The 20,533-nt window shown below is 44.1% G+C and overlaps 1 protein-coding gene across 2 annotated transcripts in view; it reads right to left on the reverse strand.

Moving 5' to 3' along the window:
• Nucleotides 1–15,860: 15,860 nt before the first annotated feature.
• The window catches only part of LOC133500010 (transducin-like enhancer protein 1), a 67,067-nt gene continuing 62,394 nt past the window's right edge, over nucleotides 15,861–20,533 (reverse strand). The window contains exons 20-23 of one of the 2 annotated variants that reach the window (XM_061818539.1): nucleotides 19,443–19,590; nucleotides 19,162–19,312; nucleotides 18,541–18,617; nucleotides 15,861–17,518 (exon numbers count right to left, since the gene is read on the reverse strand). In XM_061818539.1, the coding sequence (XP_061674523.1) occupies nucleotides 17,411–17,518; nucleotides 18,541–18,617; nucleotides 19,162–19,312; nucleotides 19,443–19,590 (484 nt within the window). In that variant the 3' untranslated portion in view covers nucleotides 15,861–17,410. The remainder of the gene's footprint in view (nucleotides 17,519–18,540; nucleotides 18,618–19,161; nucleotides 19,313–19,442; nucleotides 19,591–20,533) is intronic. The other variant, XM_061818541.1, reaches the window with a different exon arrangement.

Raw genomic sequence — 20,533 nt, forward strand, 5'->3', positions numbered from 1 at the left:
CTATAATAACATGGTAATATGAGTTAAAAAAAACAGTCATAATTTTTTTTGAAAATAAAGTAATGATTTCTGAAAAAAAACAGTTCATTCATGCAATTAAACTCTTGATTAAAACATAATTAGTCAACATGTTTCGACGTCAATAAATCATACCTTTGCGCCTAATTGCCTCCTAAGAATCTCTGACGTATGCAAATGAGCAACTTAATTAGGTCGATCAGGTGTGGCGGCCATTAGCGCTAATTGCCCCGCTAATAGCGTACACGACATTGTGTGTGCGTACACGACATGTGTGACCTACTTGTTCAAGTCTCCATGCTACCACATGTGTGTGTGTGTGTGTGTGTTGTTGTTGTTGTCCATCACGGCCATTAGCATCCTCCCGGGGGGGGGGGGGGCGCCAGCCAATCGGGCGGCGGCGGCGATGCTTGTCGGCAGGTGTCGTCAAATGCTGGGCCAGATTTATCAAAGTGACAAAGCGTGCAGCGCAGCGTGACAGCGGCATTTATCTCCCTCCATCGCGCACGCACACACACAAAAGTCACATCACCTTGACTTCACTTGCAAAGGATGCTCTCGCCCGGGCGGGAGGGCGGGGCGGTTACTGACAATATTGTCTAAAAAGGAATTTAAAACAATCATAAAAATATTGGGCTGGTTGGGGGGGATTTGAGCCGAGGTTTTCGGCGTCCCGACCGCAGGGCTAATAATTTTTGGGGCGAGCAACACAACCCATACCGGTCAACTTTTCGGAGCTCCAACCTGGATAAACTACCCAAAACATCCTGATAGAGAGCAAAAAAAATCCTTATAGCATCCATGCATCCATTTTCTTCGCCGCTTATCCTCACGAGGGTCGCGGGGTGTGCCGGAGCCTATCCCAGCTTTGAACGGGCACGACACCCTGAACTGGTTGCCAGCCAAATCGCAGGGCAGATCGAGACAAACAGCCGCACTCACAATCACACCTACGGGCAATTTTGAGTGTCTAATTAATGGTGCATGTTTTTGGGATGTGGGAGGAAACCGGAGTGCCCACCCGGAGGAAACCCACGCAGGCGCGAGTCAGAACATGCAAACGCCACACAGGAGGGGCCGGGATCGAAGCCCGGTCCTCAGAACTGTGAGGCCAACGCTTTTAGGCGCTGATCCGTTCACCCGAATAACATCCAACTGATGGCGGATGGATGGTGTGATGCTCATTGGCGCCATCTGGTGGCGTGAGATTGAAGCAACTGGTGTCTTATAATTTATTACAAAATAACAATCACTTCGTAAACTGAGGCAATCTTAAATCAAAATATTATAATATATAAACTTATGGCTCAGATCTAACAAAAGTTTGTACTTGAAAGGCCCACGGACTACAAACTAGATTGGTGGACTTGCTCGGACTTGATGGCCATGGGTTCTTGAGACCTTTGCGGGTTTGCTCAAGATAAGCATCCCGACTAAATTCAATCGTACGTAGGGAAAATGGCTTCGATGGTCTGAATTTTTCCAATTTGAAAGCGAACTCTCTCGACAAGTGTGACTTTCGAGGACCCCCGGAAATCAACAAAAGACCCCGAAATGGCTGCTTCCGAGCAAAATGGTGGACTCCCTCTTTGTTTTCAGACATGGCTTCGAGAGACCTTTTTTTGTGATGAATGGTAAATTCTTGGCAGCATGGCCGGGCACTCGGTTAGATCCTCACCGTTCTGAGGACTGGGCTCTGATCCCGGCCCCGCCTGTGTGGAGTTTGCATGTTTTCCCCGCGCCTGCGTGGGTTTTCTCCGGGTACTCTGGTTTCCTCCCTCATCTCAAAAACATGCAACATTCATTGGACACTCTAAATTGCCCCTAGGTGTGATTGTGAGTGCGACTGCTGTTTGTCTCTATGTGCCCTGCGATTGGCTGGCGACCAGTTCAGGGTGTAACCCCGCCTCCCGACCGTTGACAGCTGGGATAGCCTCCAGCACTCCCCGCGACCCTCGTGACGATAAGCAGCTAAGAAAATGGATGGCCAGATGGATGGATGGATTGCCTCAATTTACGAGTTGATTATTATTTTCTAATTAGTTGTAAGCCAGCAGTTGCTTCAAGCTCTCTCCACTAGATGGCGCCAATGAGCATCATGAACAAAAACATGCATTCATTGGACACTCGAAATTACCCCCCCGAGGTGTGATTGTGAGTGCGATTGGTTGCTTGTTTTTATGTGCCCTGCGATTGGCAGGCAAACAGTTCAGCGTGCACCCGCCTCCTGCCCAATGATAGCTGCGATTGGCTCCAACACTCCTGGGACCCTGGTGAGGACAAGCAGCAAAGAAAATGGATTGGAGGGATGGATTGTAAATTCTTGGCGGCACGGCGGGGCACTCGGTTAGATCCTCACGGTTCTGAGGCCCTGGGTTCGAATCCCGACCCCGCCTTTGTGGAGTTTGCATGTTCTCCCCGTGTCCTGGGTCCCTCGTGAGGATAAGCAGCTGAGAAAGTGGATGGATGGTAAATCCTTGGTCACCTTACCCAAATGATGAATATTGCCCTGTGCATGTGGTATTGTGTATGTTGCCATCTTGCCATTTTTGCCCGTCCGTCGAGAGGAGACAGTGATATACGATTCGCTGCGACTCCGTCGTCAGACAACATCATATCACGCACTCGTGTCAATGCACGCAAACACACACAAACACACACGCGTGCACACGCGCAAGGAGTCTGCGGCGATAAGGGAGTCTTTGAAGGTGGAAATGAGTTTTGGCGCCTGGCTGCTCCTGTCATGCGGGTCATGTGACTAAACCCTTGGACATAACGCGATAAGACAGCTACTCCATGCGCGCATGTGTGCGCGTGTCTGTGTGTGTTTCTGACTGTATGACTAACAAGACGCGCATAAGTGTGCAAGTGGGTCGAAGAAAACGCGCCGTTTGAACCGTCCTTGTGCACGACGTCGCTCATGCGAACGCACCAGCACCAAGTTCGAATTACGGGTTCATCGCATTCATTTCACTTCAACTCAAAAGAATTGCGTGGAACGCGCAAAGGCCTTATCGGGTGTTAAAATTGATCGCTCGATCAAATAATAAGATTTTGAAAAAAGAAAGGAATTGTAATATTACCGGGGAAACGGCATTTATGGAAAATGTTACTTGTTGAGTCAACAGTGCCAGGAAAAATGTGAATTTTTGTGACAATAACAGATTAATATTAACTATCATAATACTTTTTAAATCAAAATTACAAAAACAACACAAGACACGACTATAGTACCATAATTTCTGTCCGACAAGCGCCCGATTTTTTTCACACGCTTTCAACCCTGCGGTTTATGTGGTGATGCGCCGCTAGCGTTAGCGCACCTGGTTATAAAATATATAAAACATAATGATTTTTATTGATATAAAATATATTTTTAAAAAAAGACTGGATGGCTCATTGGCCACCAAAACAGAAGTTACCGAAAGCAGATATCCGCCATCTTGATACTCCCAAAACAACGGTGCCGACCTGTGCAGCGACAGAGATTAACTGCATTAATCGCCAGTTTCGTGGCATTCCACAGGTAAGCCAGAAAGATGTACTTTGACACTGTTAGAATTTGTTTGTAAAGGTTTTTTTTCTTATTTGCTGATGAGCTTAATTCACTTGAACAGAGTTTTGTTTACAGTTGTTGATGTTCGCTGTTCACTCTCTGCTTCACCTTTATAGGCGAAAAGGCGATGTCAATATTTTCCCAAACTTCTTCAGTGGATAAGCGAGAAAACACACTTTTTTTTGTGAAATGAAATGAATTTCATAATACAGAACTCTGCAAATTGAATTTCATTTTCAAATGCGAGGAAACAAGTTTAAATTTTCCGGCTGAAATCTGACGTCGCAGCGACAACAAGCAAACAATGCGTTTAGCTTGTATTTTCCCATTGCGAGTCCTTATTTCCAAAAATATATCGAACTGATTGACTTAAAATTTAATATTTTTATGACAAAAAATTATTATTATTTTTTTTTTTGTTATGTTATGATGATAGTGCTTCATGGCGTATTTTGGGAAAAGTTAACATGTCATGGAAATCGGGCCCTTGGTAATATGCAAGGTTTCTTGCTAGTCACGGTGTTCTATGTCTTTCCTTTGCACTTTGCCTTTTTGGCTAACCAAGTCGAATTAAAAATCCTTCATGTTACCAGAACTGAAAAAAATGTCACGCTCACACGACCATTTTTAATTCTACATGCCAAACTTTGAGGAAAAAAAACCCCGCCATAATCCAACCTGTAAACCGTGACCTCCACGCGTTTTGGGAGTACCAAGATGGCGGCCAACTGGCTTCACGCAATCGACATACCGCTCGATCTGTATGCGCTATCCAGTCTTTTTGTTTTGTTTTGTTTTGTTTTTAGATCAGTCGCCTTGGTACACAGAAAGAGTTTAATGCGAGCGCGGGGCTAGCGTTAGCGCGGCGCTACTGATGAACCCTTTCTGCGTACCGAGGTTTATAACGAGGCGCGCTCCGGGAATTACGGTAATACTACAAGTGTTCCGTTTCCATTAGGCATCTTCAAAGCGTGAGAAGTTTTAATGTCATTCCATTTTATTATACGCTGGTTAATAAGCACTGGAAAAGTGTACGAGGGCATGTTCCGTTGAAGTGGCCACGGAATGAGAACGTGTATATAGCATAAGAGCATTTTAGTACCGTTTGTGAGCAGGAATGAACAATATACAGTAGCGTGTGATCGCTTTTCAATCATCTTTACTTCTTTAGCGGAATGTTAGTCATTCCGAACGATGTCACCGACAGCTCCTCGTAGGTACGAGTGTTTTTTTTTTGTTTGTTTTTTTTTGGATAGCATTCATCCGGCGTGGATGCTAATGTGCGGCACGTAAACAATCTTTGAAACACACACACACAGAGGTACACGGCAATCGTGGGATTTACAATGTGTAGTTTGCAGCCTAATTGCTCTTCAGGCCCCTCTGAGAATACTGCCAAAGCCATTAGCCGCCGCTATTCTCGGTGTGTGCGTGTCTTATAATGAATGTGCATGTGTGTATCTCGGTTAGCTTAGCGCAACTTGGCTCCCCTCCAAGCCCGAAGAGCTAATTGGAATCACAATAACATTCCTCAAAGGCCTCTGCCGGGTTTAGTGCGAACGATTGAGGGAGGGGGAAGCGGCTCAGGGGTCGGAGGGGGGGGGGGGGGGGGCGCCCTCGCGATAGGCGCTAACAATGTTTGATTGGGATTTTTAATGAGGGGTAATCACTCAGCTGGAGAGGGGGGGAAGGAGGAAGAGGGGATGGCGGCGGGAAGGAGGGCGAGGAAACGGCAATTATCTCCTCTCCGAGCTGCGAGTCGCACAAAGTGCCTCTTTGTATTCATTCTTTCGGGGGACATAGATCCGTTTCCACAGTCACTCGCGGGGGGGACCCAAAAAAAAAGCGGAACCCGCGTCATCGGGACCCCGCGCGACATTACGGGCCTCCGTAGCGGAACGGAGTGTCGATTACGGTCCCCCAGCGTCCGCCATTTCCAAGACGCCGTTCGTCGGCGTCGCGCCGCAAATCGGGGCCGCCGGTCTGCCTCGACGTCGTCTGAGATTTGTGCGCGTTGTTGTTAAACGACCGAAAGGCTTTTCAGAACAAATCTATTCACTCTCGTAGTCACTCGAACTGTACGAGAAATGTCGTAAAACTTCCTCACTTAAGCGGGAGGCGTGCGGAATTATGTCGCCTCAAGATTGATCGTCTATCAGGGGTCTCGGACTTATTTTTGCTTATTTGGGTCACCTGTCATGACAGTCAAAACATAAATGTTTAATCAGCTTATCATCTAATTAAATGCAGTATACACAACACTAAAGGATCCATCGATGCGTTTTCTTTTGCCGCTTATCCCCATGAGGGTCGCAGAGAGTTCTGGAGCCTATAACAGCTGTCAACGGGCAGGAGGCGGGGGACACCCTGAACTGGTCGCCAGCCAATCGCAGGGCACATCGAGACAAACAGCCGCACTCACAATCACACCTTGGGGCAATTTAGACTGTCCAATTAATGTTGCATGTATTTGGGATGTGGGAGGTTAGCGGAGCGCCCGGAGAAAACCCACGCAGGCACGGGGAAAGAAAACATGCAAACTCCACACTGGCAGGTCCGGAAATTGAACCTGGGACCTCAGAACTGTGAGGCCAACCCTTTCCGCCTAGTTATGATAATATATTTTTATTTTTACTTTAATTTAATAATTAATGTATTAATTTATTTATTATTATTTTTATTTTTCTAGTTATGATCATAGTTAAATAGTTAAATTATTGTTCAAGTTACTGTCAAAAACAAAAAGGTATTGGTACAACAACAACAACAACAAAAAAAGCAATGTCTCAAAGATATTTTCTATTACATATGACAATTTGGTATTTTGGTACAGATTTTATCAAGACTCATGGAAGATGACGAATATTATTTGCTTTCGCTGCCCAAATAAAGCGATGTGGAGAACCGCCGGGCCTTGAGTTTGTCACACGTCGCCGAGCTGGTTTTACACAATAAAGATGGAAATATTTTGGGTATGTAGAGTAATTTCCGGCCTACAAGCCGCGCTTTCAACCCTGCGGTTTACGCGGTGATGCGGCTAATTTGTGCATTTTTTCTAACAGTCAAAGAAAAGGTAAGAATGAGACCGGTGGAATATATGTGCCGAGGAAGTGACTTTTACCGGCCCTGTTAGCGCTGCGCTAGCACTGTGCTATCGTGTTGCTGCTGTGTTACCGGTGTGTCTCAGTGATATTTACCGCTAAGTTTTATTTTAACCGGGTATGTTAGGGTTAGCGCTAGTGCGGCGCTAGCATTAGCACTAGCTTTAGCACGGTGTTAGCACTAGCGTTAAACTCTTTCTGTGTACCGTCTTTCTTTGTAAATATCTCATGTTTCAATGTGGCTTTATATGTCGGCACTTTTACTTCCTCAATTACGCGATTCAACCACATCACTGGACGCCGAAGTCGTACAAGAGATGAGCGTGTGTATTTGTGCACACCCCGGGAGAAGCACAAAGAGAATCGACAGCAAGAGACATTTTTGCTCATATTGCTCTCAGCCTTGTGCGAAGAAAAAAAAATATGCACATCTGGACAAATATGACGTTGCCAAGGCCCCGAGCGCTCCGCAGTGTTCAAAAAAGGTTGGGGGGGGGGGGAATACATTTCATTTGCAACAGGAGCCATTTTGCCCACAAGGGAGAGGAAAGTTCTACACTGCTGCGATTCAAGGAAACATAAAACGCACAAGTGAGAGACTTGCACTACTGTCAAGGTCAGTTGTAGGCCGGTGTGACGGTCTGAGCGCTCCCCCGTGCCGAAAAGTCTCCTTGTGATGAATGCGCCTGCGTTACTAACAGGGGAACTCTGGGCACGTAGCAGACGCTTACTGGGAAATCTCCTGGTCTCATAGTTCCCCTTCTTCTACACAGAGGGAGCTAACATATGTTATAACTTAACTTTAAAACAGTAAGTTGATGAAAAAAAAATATATATATATATATATCTACACATATATGTACGTTCGCTGTGTTCGTCTTTCTGAGACGTCCATAGCGAAAACGAACAATCTGGCACATGTTGAAGCATGGATGGGGATGTTTCAGACTGGCCGCAAGTTTACAAAATATACCCGCATGCGCATTAAGCACAAAGAGACTTTTCAGCACCGGGAGCGCTCGGACCGTCACACCGGCTTCGGTCCATTCCGCCAAGATAAAAAACGAAATGCGGCCAGTCCTGAAATGATCACAGATATCATTTTAAAAAAAATGACAAAAGTCATCATTGATATTGAGCAACGGCCACCAGCGTCGCGCTCAAGGCCGTTCTAGCCGAGACTAAAACAAGACTAGAAACTTTGGGAGTTGAGACAGTCAAGACCGAGACAAGCCCAAAAGTGTGACAGAACCACGACTGACGAAACGCTTGAAATCTGCCGGTTTGACCGAGTAAGTTCCAAGACGACGACCACGAAAAGTGGAATGAGTTGATTTCGCCAACCGCACTGAGGAATGTAAAAATATGTGAAAACAGCCGCGGCAGCGACACGGTAGCAACACGCTAGCACAGCACTAACAGGGCCGTTTAAAAAAATAAATAAAATACCGAAATCACTGAGACGTGGCAGTAACACGGCAGCAACACGCTAGCGCGGCGCTCGTGCTAGCACGGCGCTAACAGGGCCGTTTAAAAAAAAAAAAATCCCTGAGACACGGAGACAATGACAGTTTATATTCCTATGTTTAAATGTAGTGTCAAAATTCAGACTATACAATGTTGCAGTGCCGAACAATCATATCACATATCCCTACGAGGAGTGGAGACGCTGCCTTGTGTTTGATGAACACGGGAACACGGGGGCCTACTACGCAACTGTATTTTAATGTTGGTCAACATGGCTCTACTACGATTTTTTTTTTTTTTTTTACTTGCCGTAAAAAGTTTGCAAACCGCTCTCAAACCATAAATAAAAGTTTGCGTGTGATGTTTTCTTTGGCATTCGAACATCCCAAGCACAGTCAGGGAACCTTTTATGACCATAATTTACATGATTTCCCATGGGGGAGAAAATATTTTTTTGTTTTGAACTTCAGAAGTTCCACTGTGATCCTCTTCCGTACGTTCCCGTTTTCTTCCATCCCTCCCCCATTTTTATTATTATTTTTTTTTTCTCTGCTGCTCATGTCTATGCTACACTTTATCATAACCTCCCTCCCCATGAGGGGGGATTCTCCGGACCCTCGGAGCAGAAAATGGAGCCCAGCGGAGGGAGACATTGAGTCCCCGGGGGAGGCGGGGGTGGGGGGGGGGGGGATGGAAGAAATGAAAAGGAAAAAAAAAAGAAAAAAGTACTCACAGATCAAAATATTAGGCTCACTTGACCCATCTAATGAGAAGATTTTTTTTTTTAAACATGACACTACAAAACTAGTTTAACAATATATATATATATATATATATCATCAAAGTGAAACAAAGTTGCAACTGTAACACGAGCGACGCAATCAAATATGGGGGACAAACAGAGGATTATGGATTATGGAAATCAGGTTGTGATCTGTGAGCCGCTAATCCTCGCCGCAGTGAACAAACCCATAAAAATCAAAAATAAAAAGTGTTAGCCAGATTAAGCGTCAGATTAGCCGCGTAGCCACGCGCACATTTTTTTGGGGAATAAAACTTTGCAGAAATAGAACACACTCTCTAGGGGAGAAGATATCCGCCATAAAGTGTGTGTGTGTGTGGTGTGTGTGTGTGAAGACAGGAGATTAGCATGATGACCTAGAAGGGTTAAAAAAAAAAAAAAGAATTTCCTATAATCCTTTTGTTGCTTTTTAATCTCCATTTTTTAAGATGAGGGAATTTAAGTCATTCACAAAAACAAAAGACATTATTTACTCAATTAATAGAACATTTCAAAAGTAGCACAGACAATAAACGCAATCGTTCAAATTTTTTTTTTCCTTTTTTCAGATGACTAGCAGTTGCAGCGTTTTCATTTCGGTATAGAACTCGTGCACGTGACGTCACCATTTGCATGACGCCATATTGCAGGTCAAACAGAGCTGCTCGACAGTGTTGGGGACATTAAACCCGAGCAGAATATTCACAATGCCCGAGACTCGTTGTGCTGTTGGTCGTCACAACAGACGAGAAAGATATTCAAAGAGGTCATTCTATAGAATATCATCTGGAAAGACCGGAAAAATTAAACGTGATGGATGGTGCCCAAGCAAATACACACAACTGTGTCAGCGATCATTTCATTTCAGGTAGGAATTTTTCTTCTCAATCTCAAATTATCAAGAAGTATTTATAATGCCAAGTTGGCCTATTTGAGAAAAAAAACAAAAAAAAAAACGACAGGGAGTCGTCTCCAACGTGCACGGAAGCGTGTTGCGGCCACACGTTAAACTTCGGTAAACCGCTCTCCAACCGACTTTTTTTTTTTCAATGCATTGTTCTCAAATGAGTCCAATGCATATTTAAAGAAAGAAAATAAACCGTCGGTCACATTGTTGTTTACGTAGGTTAATGTGTGGCCGCGAAACACTTCCGTGTACAGAGGAGGCGACTCCGTATTTTTTTTTTTTTTTAATGCATTGTTCTCAAATGAGCCAACTTGGCATTATAAATACGTCTTGGGAAAGCGACGGAGGAGCCGACTTGCTTGTCCTCTTTTATTTCCCAATCATAGTTAATGAATGCGAGTTTGTGTAAAACCAGGGGTCATTTATTTAAATATTAGTATTTATATTGAATAATAGCTGAAAAGATCGATGGATTTCGGCAAAGGTTAACGTGTAGCCGAACACGCCGCCGCGTTCGCGAGCCGTCTCCCCGTTGAGAACAGACCCAGGAACGCAGTATTTGCATGCGTCCGGACTTTTCTACGCTTTCAATCTCTTCCGTGTAAATCTGGACGACTTGCTCACCAGATCCATGCGTAGATCCAGTTGTCCAAGACAAGCGGAAGCGGGTTAACAGTCCAATTTCTTATCGGCGAAAACATCGACTTCGTTACTGAATACGGGTCCTCTATGCCAAGTGTCTCTCATTTTTCCACGTACCTTCGTGTATTATCGCCTTCTAAATGTCTAACGGCTTTCGGACAAGACTCTGGGAGACGTATTTTCGTGCTGTCTCCAACCGACTTAGCATCGCTTGACCGGCACTTCGGACCAGCGACGTGATTTGACGACGTAGGTGCACGAGCTCAATAGATGCAGTTGTGACCAGGCACTCATAACTGCGCCATTGAACCGCAGAGCGCAAAGTTATATCAAGTCTATTGGGCAGAAGGCAGCTTTACAGATACCACGTGTGCACCTCAGGCCATTGCAGTCACTTATTGAAAAAAGGAGGCCTTTATTTTTTGCCACTTCGTCTATTTCAGCGGACGCAACAATCCGGCGAAACGCGGCGGTCGCGTGACACGACGTCAATTTCGAAATCGAATCCCTGCTCTGCAACAAATGAAATTAAAATTGTGGGTCGTCTTCGTGGCGTCGAGCGGAGACGGAGCGGAAGACGTCGGCCCCAGGTGAAGAAGATGTTCGAGATGGAAAAGCCTCAGTGACGCACACATGCACATTTCCTATTGAATAACTGCGATGCTTTCCATATTCCATGCGAGGGATTATTACAGTTTACCCACAATCCCCAGCAGCTGATTATCCTCCGTGTTGACAGGACAGAGTTGCGCTATCGGCGTTGTGCAGCAGCAGCAGCAGCGCGCGTGCGTGCACGCGTGTACCGGTGTTCTTGCGCGGTTTGCGTCAGTGCGGCAGCTGGGAAATGTGTTTGAGGTTGATACCTGCAGCTCCAGCGGGGCTTGATCACCTCAGCACGGGAGCTCACCTTGGGGGCGGGGGGAGGGGGGGGGGGGACACCAAGCTCATTAGTTAGCGTGCTGCACACACGCACAGCACAGTCGGCTACCTGAGCTGAGCAATACAATGTGGGAAAAGAATATAAATATATATATATATATATGTGTGGGAGTCTTATCTGGTGGAGAAAAAAAAAAAAAACTTTCCCTGGAGGGGCATCATTTCCAATCACCAATCCCCGCCCTCATTGTCTTAAAAAAAATGTTTTTTTCTTTATATTTTGAGGATTATGAAAAAAAGAACCTGAAAAAAAATTTAAAGCTGGCAATTTTTTCAAAGTATATATTTTTAAAAATTCATTTTCAGTTATTTTTGAGGCAGTATTGTGCAATTTTTTTTTTTTTTTTTTTGCCCATGCATCACTTCACTCAAACATTTCTTTGCAATCCATCTATCCATTTTCTTAGCCGCTTATCCTCATGAGGGTCGCGGGGAGTGCCGGAGCCTATCCCAGCTTTCAACGGGCACGAGGCGGGGTACACCCTGAACCGGTTGCCAGCCAATCGCAGGGCACATGGAGACAAACAGCCGCACTCACAATCACACCTACGGGCAATTTAGAATGTCCAATGAATGTTGCATGTTTTTAGGACGTGAGAGGAAACCGGAGTGCCCACCCGGAGAAAACCCACGCAGGCACGGGGAGATCATGCAAACTCTACACGGGATCAAACCCGGGACCTCAGACCTGTGAGGCCAACGCTTTACTAGCTGAGTCACCGTGCTACGAGAAGAAAGTCATGTTTTTAAAAAAAAAAAAAAAAAAAAACTTGTCGGTCATGTGAGACTTGAGCAAACATTTGCATTATCTAATTTTTTTTACATATCTATGGTATTTTCAGCCGCTGTATGGTTTTTAAACAAATGATTGCCCAAAGTGTTGAACAGGGCTTCTGTTTTTGACAATGTTTATGGCTCAAAAATGATATCCTGAATATGCAAATCAAGCATAAATGTACTCATGATACACTTTGTTAATATAGATACGAGTTGACTCCACTCGCCTTCCGACACGTATTCAGAGGGGGAGTAGTTTTACTCTAAACTTAATTTTAATTGATCGCGGTTAACCCATTCTTACACTTGTAATATACTTGAAACGTTTCTTAAAACATTACCTATAAGTATTATTTGATGGCCACTGTCTGACACAGGGCGGCACGGTGCCTCAGCTGGTAAAGTGTTGGGGACCCAGGTTTGATCCCGGCCCCCGACTGTGCGGAGTTTGCACGTTCTCCCCATTGCCTGCGTGGGTTTTCTCCGGGCACTTCGGTTTCCTCCCACATCCCAAAAACATGCAACATTCATTGGACACTCTAAAATTGCGCGTAGGTGTGATTGCGAGTGCGGGTGTTTGTCTCCATGTGCCCTGCGATTGGCTGGCGACCGGTTGACAGCCGGGATACCTCCAGCACTCCCTGTGACCCTTCTGAGGATAAGCAGCTAAGAATGGATGGATGGATGGATGGATGTTTGACACATATTTTTCTTATGGGCTAAAATGAGGATTTGAGCCTATAATCACTTAAGTAGCCTCCAATCTTTACAATAGAGGAATCGTTTGGTGGTGGTGGTGGTGGTGGTGGTGGTGGGGGGGGGGGTGCACGCGCATACTGATTCAACACAGCGTCGGGGGAGAGAGGCTACTTTGTCATTTTATTTTGGGTTATTTATTTATTTTTACATGTAGCGCTGAGATAAATAGGATTTAGGATTTGGGAGATTTAGGGGGGAATAATCCGGGCAGTGAGAGAACGAGAGAGAAAAAAAAAGAGAGAGAGAGCGAGAGAGAGAGAGAGAGAGAGAGAGAGGATGATAATGAAAAGAGGACGCCGCCATTGATTGCGCCCCATTTTGAGCGTGCAATGACTTTTGTCTCCCCCCCCTCCCAGGATCAGCTTTCATTTTGTCACCGCCGATGCTGTAATTGGCTCCTAATCGCCTCATGCAGCCTGTGGGGGTGCGCGTCTGTGTGAAAGTGCGGCCGGAGAATTCAACGTTCACAGTAATTGATCAGATTTGCAGTTGACATGAGAGCGACGGGAAGAGGCCGTTTGTTGTGGGCCTTCGTTCGTGTTTCACGCCAGATCGGCCTCGTGTGTTATTTAACGTGCGGTTGATTTGAACAGCTGCTGCGTCGCGGTATTATCGACACGCTTCGGATCCTCGCCACGCGTGTACATGCTCCAATTAGAGGGAAGTGGGGGGGTGTCGCACAAACACTACAACAGAGTAACACTTAACAGGTTTGTTGAGCGACACTGAGCGCGTAGCAAGACATTTTATTGGCGCAGTCGGCCCCAAAATGCTCCAATTTGGACATTTTTCCACAGCCGCGGAAGGCTTCAGATAATCCCCAATGACTTCATTTCAGAGATTATATAAAACTGGACTGGCTAAACTTTTTTTTCCCCACTGAATGTTGCGTACATCCATCCATTTTCTTTTGCCGCTTATCCTCACAAGGGTCACGGGGAGCGTTGGAGGCGGGGTGCAACCTGAACCGGTCGCCAGGCAATCGCAGGGCACACCGATGGGCAATTTAGAGCGTCCAATTAATGTTGCACGTTTTTGGGATGTGGGAGGAAACCGGAGTGCCCACCCGGAGAAAAGCCACGCAGGCACGGGGAGAACAGGCGGGTCCGGGATCGAACCCGGGACCTCAGAACTGTGAGGCCAACACTTTACCGCGCCGCCATGTTGCGTACCATACAGGAAAATGGAAGGACGAGGAGGGTCACATGACCTTCAGTTTGGGGAAACTTGCTAACCTAATCCAACATTCGGTACTGGAAATCGTGAAAGAAATAAAACTACTGTAAATGTAAAAAAAAATATTTTCAGGTTTTAGTCTTTAAAAAAATTCACAAATAGTTTGAACAGTTAACTTTGTCTTTTTTTTTTTATTTTAATAAAATTGGACATGATGTAATGCTCAAATAAAAAATCACTTGTGATATCTTCCATTATTTTAATTCTAAACCTTTTTTTTTTTTTTTAATTCAACTTTGAGAACTTTTTTTTTTTTAACATTTAGAAAAAAAAATCCAAATTACTCAACCTAACGCTTTGGGTGCAGGTCATGTTTATAATTTTCTATTATAATTCACAGCATGCACATAAAAAACGGCCGGGCGTAACCCTACAAGTGTGTAGCATTTGGGATGGAATATTGTCTCTCTGGTGCCTCAGTAAACATATGAAATATAAAATAAAGTCATTTCTGAGCCCTACATGATTTTCTGCCACATGCCTGAAACCAGGTCATTTGAATTTCCCACCAATATCTATATCACTTGCCTTTCGGTTTCAGCCCTGTCCACATGACAAACGCGTGCGCTCTCACAAGTTTCTTTTCTACATGGAAGCAACGATGCCGGAGCAAAAGTGTGCCAAATATGGACACAGCGGATACGAAACCGGGTCAACCACAAGTAACTGTAGGAAGGGGTCTTTTCTGGACACTCACATGACAAACCCGTTTGTTTTGTTTTATGAAATTGACACTTTTATACCAGCTCCATAAATAGAAATAGATTTATTTTTTTTTTTTTTAAAAAAGACAAAGTACGGAACCTTTAAGACATCTGTGACCTTTTTAAAATTGTGAACAAACGTAATGCTCAGCACATGGAGAGCAATTGCATATTTTGTCTCCTTTCAAAAATTGTCCAGACAGTCTTCTGACAGCCACAGCTGGAGCCCGGGACAAATGCATTATATGACATTTGACGCAAAAGACTTTAAAAGAGAGGAACAAAAGAACAGATGGCGGTTTCTCTGCAGCTGTGACTCACCTCGGTCGGTGTCAATGAACAGCGGAGTCACGGTGGAGGATCCGCTCGCGGCGCTGTGGGACGCAGTAAGGAGACGGCGGTCACAGCGTCGTCGTTAGCAGAACCAAATAAAGACGGTCCATTTAAAAAGGATGACTTAATAACTTACACGAGGTTGCGGGAAGCACTCAGAGAGACTCGTCCTGCGCTGGCAACGCCTTTCACACAAAGGGGAAGCACTCCACAGATTTCATGCCCATTTTAGCTATTAATACTAAAAGTATGCAGTCAAAGCTAATGAATGTACTGTATTCTGTGTGAAGAAAAAACCCAAAAATGATACTACTACAAATATTAACTATAGAGTTAAAGCACTCATGTAAATAAATGTGGTTTTAACAACTGTTAGTACATTATTATTGGAAAAAAAAATCAACAAAGTGCGTAGAAGCAACTGCAAACTGTATCGTTAGCAACCGCGCTAATGCTAAGGACCTGAGAGTTGTCGCCGTTGATCTATTGTTGTTATTGATTGGAAAAGAATCTAATCAGTACAAAAACAGATCCTCATTGCAAGCCAACGTCAATGATTATTTTTGCTGTTTTACGGTCAAATTATTCCATGTAGTGGCATTTATTGGGTGCGTTTGATTCAAATGCAGAAATAAGGTTAATTGTGTGTTCTGGTGTCAACAAATTCCACAAATACCACCGCAGTTACAAAAAAACAACACCATTTATTATCTAAACATTTCAAATTAGCTGTTAAGACCATTTAGTTCTTCGTCCACGTTTCTCATTCATGTAAAAGATGTACAAAACCTATTTCTAAACATCCCGTAAGAAACCAAAAACAAAACAAACATATATATATACATTTTTACAAACATTCAATGGACAAAAACAGAAAAAAAAAAAAACAAAAAACAAAACAAACAAACGAGCACAGTCAAATTATTGTGACTTAAACGAAGCACAAATATGAGCAAGGAGGATGCTTGTTGAATCTTTTTACGGGAATGCCGGTCGATTCTTGTTCTTCCAGACTAGCGATGGTCAAAATAATCAATCAAGCACTGATTGTTAAGACTTGTTAGTTAATGGAGACTTGCTCAGAATATTAAGACTGTTTCATCCTGTCATTTATTTTCTACAAATTAAGTTTTTGGATGGTCGCCCCTCGTAAAAATAATTTTAAGAAGGGTTTAAATGAGGTCCTGTATGTATATATATATATATATATAAAAAAAATGTCTGTTATGGACATTTATTTTTGCTGTGTTTTAAATCGTCAATTTAGTATCAAATATGTAGAAGGGAACCTTTTGAAACGGGCCAAACACCAATCCACACATTCAGCGATGGCGGCCACGCCCTGGACTGGTCGCCATTCACGCCCTGGACTGGTCGCCATTCACGCCTACGGGCAGTTCTGGAGTCTTCCATTAAACTTAACATGCACGTTTGAGGAATATGCGAGGAAGCACATGGAGAAACTCCACGAGGGAAGCTCTCGGCCGTGAGGCGGACGTGCTTACTGGTGCTGCTCATTATATACATTTGTTCCATTAGAACTTTTCATATTTAGTGTGTGTATATATATATATATGTCCCTTGGAGGACTTTATAGAAAGTGGAAAAAAGGTTCCACACCCTGCTCTGAGATTGGAAAATGCTGTGTGTGTGCCTCAGGATAAAAATTGATGGCAGGAATGTATCCGCTGATGTTATACGGCATGCGTGCGTTTGCGTGTTTGTGTGTAGGCGGAATCGCTGTAAGGACAGCAGAGGCCGCAATGAGACAGCGTAGGCGTCTCCGTGTGGGGAGCTCAGGTTCAGAGGGCAAAGAGGCAACAGGCTCCGAGCGCAACACTCCACGCCTCTGAGATTCTCCGGCTCCACCATTTTGTCTCCTCTGTCGTCTGTAGACCAAGTCCAGTGATGCTCGTTGGCTTTTTAGCATTTACTCTGTTTTAGTAAAAATCCAAGCTCCGGTCGACCGTGAGGTGATCCAGAGGGGGGAGAAAAAAAAAAAAAAAAAAAAAAAAAAAAAAAGCCAGTGTTGCAACTTCCCGGTAACTTCTGGCTCGGTCTGTCAAACATTTCTGTCCCTCTCGTGGTCCCAGTGGCAACAAAGCAAGGGAGTGTGCACGATTTCAAGCTCTAAAAATGGCCGTTGTGATCATTTTGTCAGCGGTACAGACGGGGACTTTCATCGCAGCTTTAGTAGATGACCTCATAGACAGTGGCCTTCTTGTCCCCGGACCCGGTGACGATGTACTTGTCGTCCGCAGAAATGTCACAGCTAAGCACCGAGGAGGATTCTTTAGACTGCAGAAGGGAGGGATGGAAAAAGACATAGTGTTTGAAAAACTAAAACAAAGGGAGCATTAAAGCATGGAAAAAGAATGTACAGCGAACCCTCGTTTTATTACAGGGAATAAGTTCCAGACCTACCCACAAAATGGAGAGAAAAAACATCTTTTGGTGAAATTTTAGCTCGCTCACACTCTTTATTTTGTAAACACGTAACAATCATTAATTAAATAAAAAAATAGAATAGAAATAGTAAATAATATGTATAATATAATACAAATTAAAGAATAATAAATAAAAACAAAAATAAATAAATAAAATAACTAATTAAAAACACAAATTACATATTGTAAATATATTTGAATGAAAAAAAATATATACAAAATACTATGTCAATCACTCACATTTGGCGCGCGCGAACACGGTCGCACGCCATCGCACTCGCAAATCTGCACAGTCGACCATGAAAAAAATCATGTGTGTAAAATTTGTGACGAGTAGAAAAAATAGATATTGAAAGACGTCGCTTTTTTTGTGTAGTCTTGATATCAATTTACGTGTTTATTTCATAAACGTCGGTAATAGAACAACGCTGATCCTAAACAATCAGTATTTACCCGGGAACAGGAAATGTTGTTGAAAAGTGTGTACGGAATTGATGCCATTAGCGCATGTTCCGAGGTCCTTCATGTACTACGAGCGCGTTTAGGTCGAAAGTCATCAAGATCATGAGCCAAGTCAAAGGAAACTCAGTTACAGCAGGGGTGCTGAATGCGTCGATCGCGAGGCAGTTTTGGTTGATTGTGTGACGGCCTGCCCCCCCAAAAAAGACATTAGACGATCATCCACCTCGTCGCTTGATTCACGTGTGGCCAATACGTCGAGCGCACGCACGTAAAGGCCCGCTGTAGCAAGCCGGCCTCCTATTTACCGCAGTCGCCTTATGGTAGTAGGTGAACCGCAAAGTAACAAAGAACATGTCACGTGTTTTGAGTGATATGTGAGCCATTCGTTCGTTGGGTCACATGAAGTGATACCTGGAAAATGCTGGCGCCGTACGGAGTTCTCCATGCGTTTAGCAAGTTGTCCTTCCCAGTGCTCACGAACCATTTACCTGCAGAACAATAAAGAACAGCTCATCACTGGTACCTCATGAAAGTCGGTTGCTTAACACATAAGTCTATTTTAAGTTTATGGTAAAACAGATTACACGTCTTTGGAGAGGTGGAAAGGGGAAAAGGCCAAATAAGAGAAGATAATGAGCCTACACCCTCCAAGAAAAAGCAAGATGCATTTAAAAAAGAGAATATCAGTAGTCCGACTAAAAAATATGAGTTTATCGCAAGGGGTGAGGGTCATGCACTAATCCTGCTTTGGCTAATAAGCAGGAAACAAAGCACTCAATTCCTTCCTCACATTTCCAACATCCCATCTTTGTTAAGCTTGATTTTTTTTTTAATGATGGCGACCAAAACAAATTTACCGACTAACACTTCGGGTGTCATTCTGAGTGAGTTTAAATTTCACTCGTTGGTTTTTAATACTGTGTATGGCAATCCGTCAAAACATTGATGAATAGCGAAACCGGTCTGGAGCGCAAACATTTTTTGGGGGAAGACACAGCTGGAGCAGAATACAGCAAACGGCTGCTGACGTACCGCAATAGGCGAACTGCAGGGAGAGCACGCAGCTCTCATGAAGATGCAGCTGGTATTTGTCCGGCTTGGTCACGTGAAGGACCTCCACGTTGCTGCTCTCCATCCCCACGGCCAGCCACTCTCCCGTCGGACAGTAGCCGAGAGAGAAAATCTGCACAGAGAAGGGAGAAACGGCGTCACTGGCGAGAACAAGACCGACGGCCTTGGTGGGCACGCGAGGGGCCGGTTCGGCGAAGAATGTTTTTGGGAACGCAAGCGGCGTTCCTGAGCCCAGGACGCACCTGCGAAGTGAAGTCATGCTGCTGCAGTTGACGTCCCTCTCGCAGATCCCACGACCGGACCGTGTTATCCAGCCCTCCGGTCCACAGCTTGGTGCCATCGTTGGAGATGTCAATACAGCTGGCTCCGTCTGTGTGGCCCTGGAACTGCCTGCGGGGTGGGTACACACACCGCTTACATTCGGACACAAATTATTACGCAATACAAAGTATAGAAAGCAGTTGGACAGATACAATTAGTGGCATGGATGTTGGCCATATATCGGGGAAACAAACCATATTTGGTAACTCCAAAACATGAGTCAAAAGGGCAGCCACATGACTCAATAAATACGAGGATGGGAAAAAATATACAGAGGTATACAAAGAAATAAGTTGATCGTGATCATAAATGTAATCCTCCATGAATACCATAATTTGGAATTTTTATGTAGAGTGAATCCTCGTTTATTGCGTGGGATACACTCCACACCCACCAAAAAAAAACAGTTCAGAATATCTGTAATATATTTTTTATGTATATATACATAATTTTATCGTTCTTGTTTAAATGTATTCATACACACTTTTTTTTTTTTTAAAAGATATTCCACAGCAGCAGTTCTCATTCTCAAGAGACAAAGATTGGCTTTTGTCATTCGCAGTCGATGTTTACAATAAAACTGACATTAAATCAAGAGCAATGCACAACTATATTGCATATCAACCCCAAAATGTTCACCAAAACATTAAATGATCTCAAATGAAAGTCCGTTAGCCAAGTTATTAATCCTCTCTGCTCTGTGGAAATGACTATAATTTGAGCTCAGTAAGGGACTTGCTCTGCTTCTTCCTCTTGCTTGTAATTATGCTACACATACATCCAGTCGAGCTCAGCGCTCTCCATCCATTTTGTGGCACTGTGTGGTACTACACTGAAGGCACACCACAGAAGATCGGGTACAACTCCAACATAATGGAGGAGCACACGATGAAGTACAAACACCAAGGGATGTATTTCAAAAGCTCATTTCACACCGCCTTCCTGGCAAATAATAGCAGAGACTATGTCTATTTGACTCTGTCTTTCAGAGAAAAATTGCCCAAGCCCTTTT

Source organism: Syngnathoides biaculeatus, chromosome 4, assembly GCF_019802595.1.
Source record: "Syngnathoides biaculeatus isolate LvHL_M chromosome 4, ASM1980259v1, whole genome shotgun sequence".
NCBI lineage: Eukaryota > Metazoa > Chordata > Actinopteri > Syngnathiformes > Syngnathidae > Syngnathoides > Syngnathoides biaculeatus.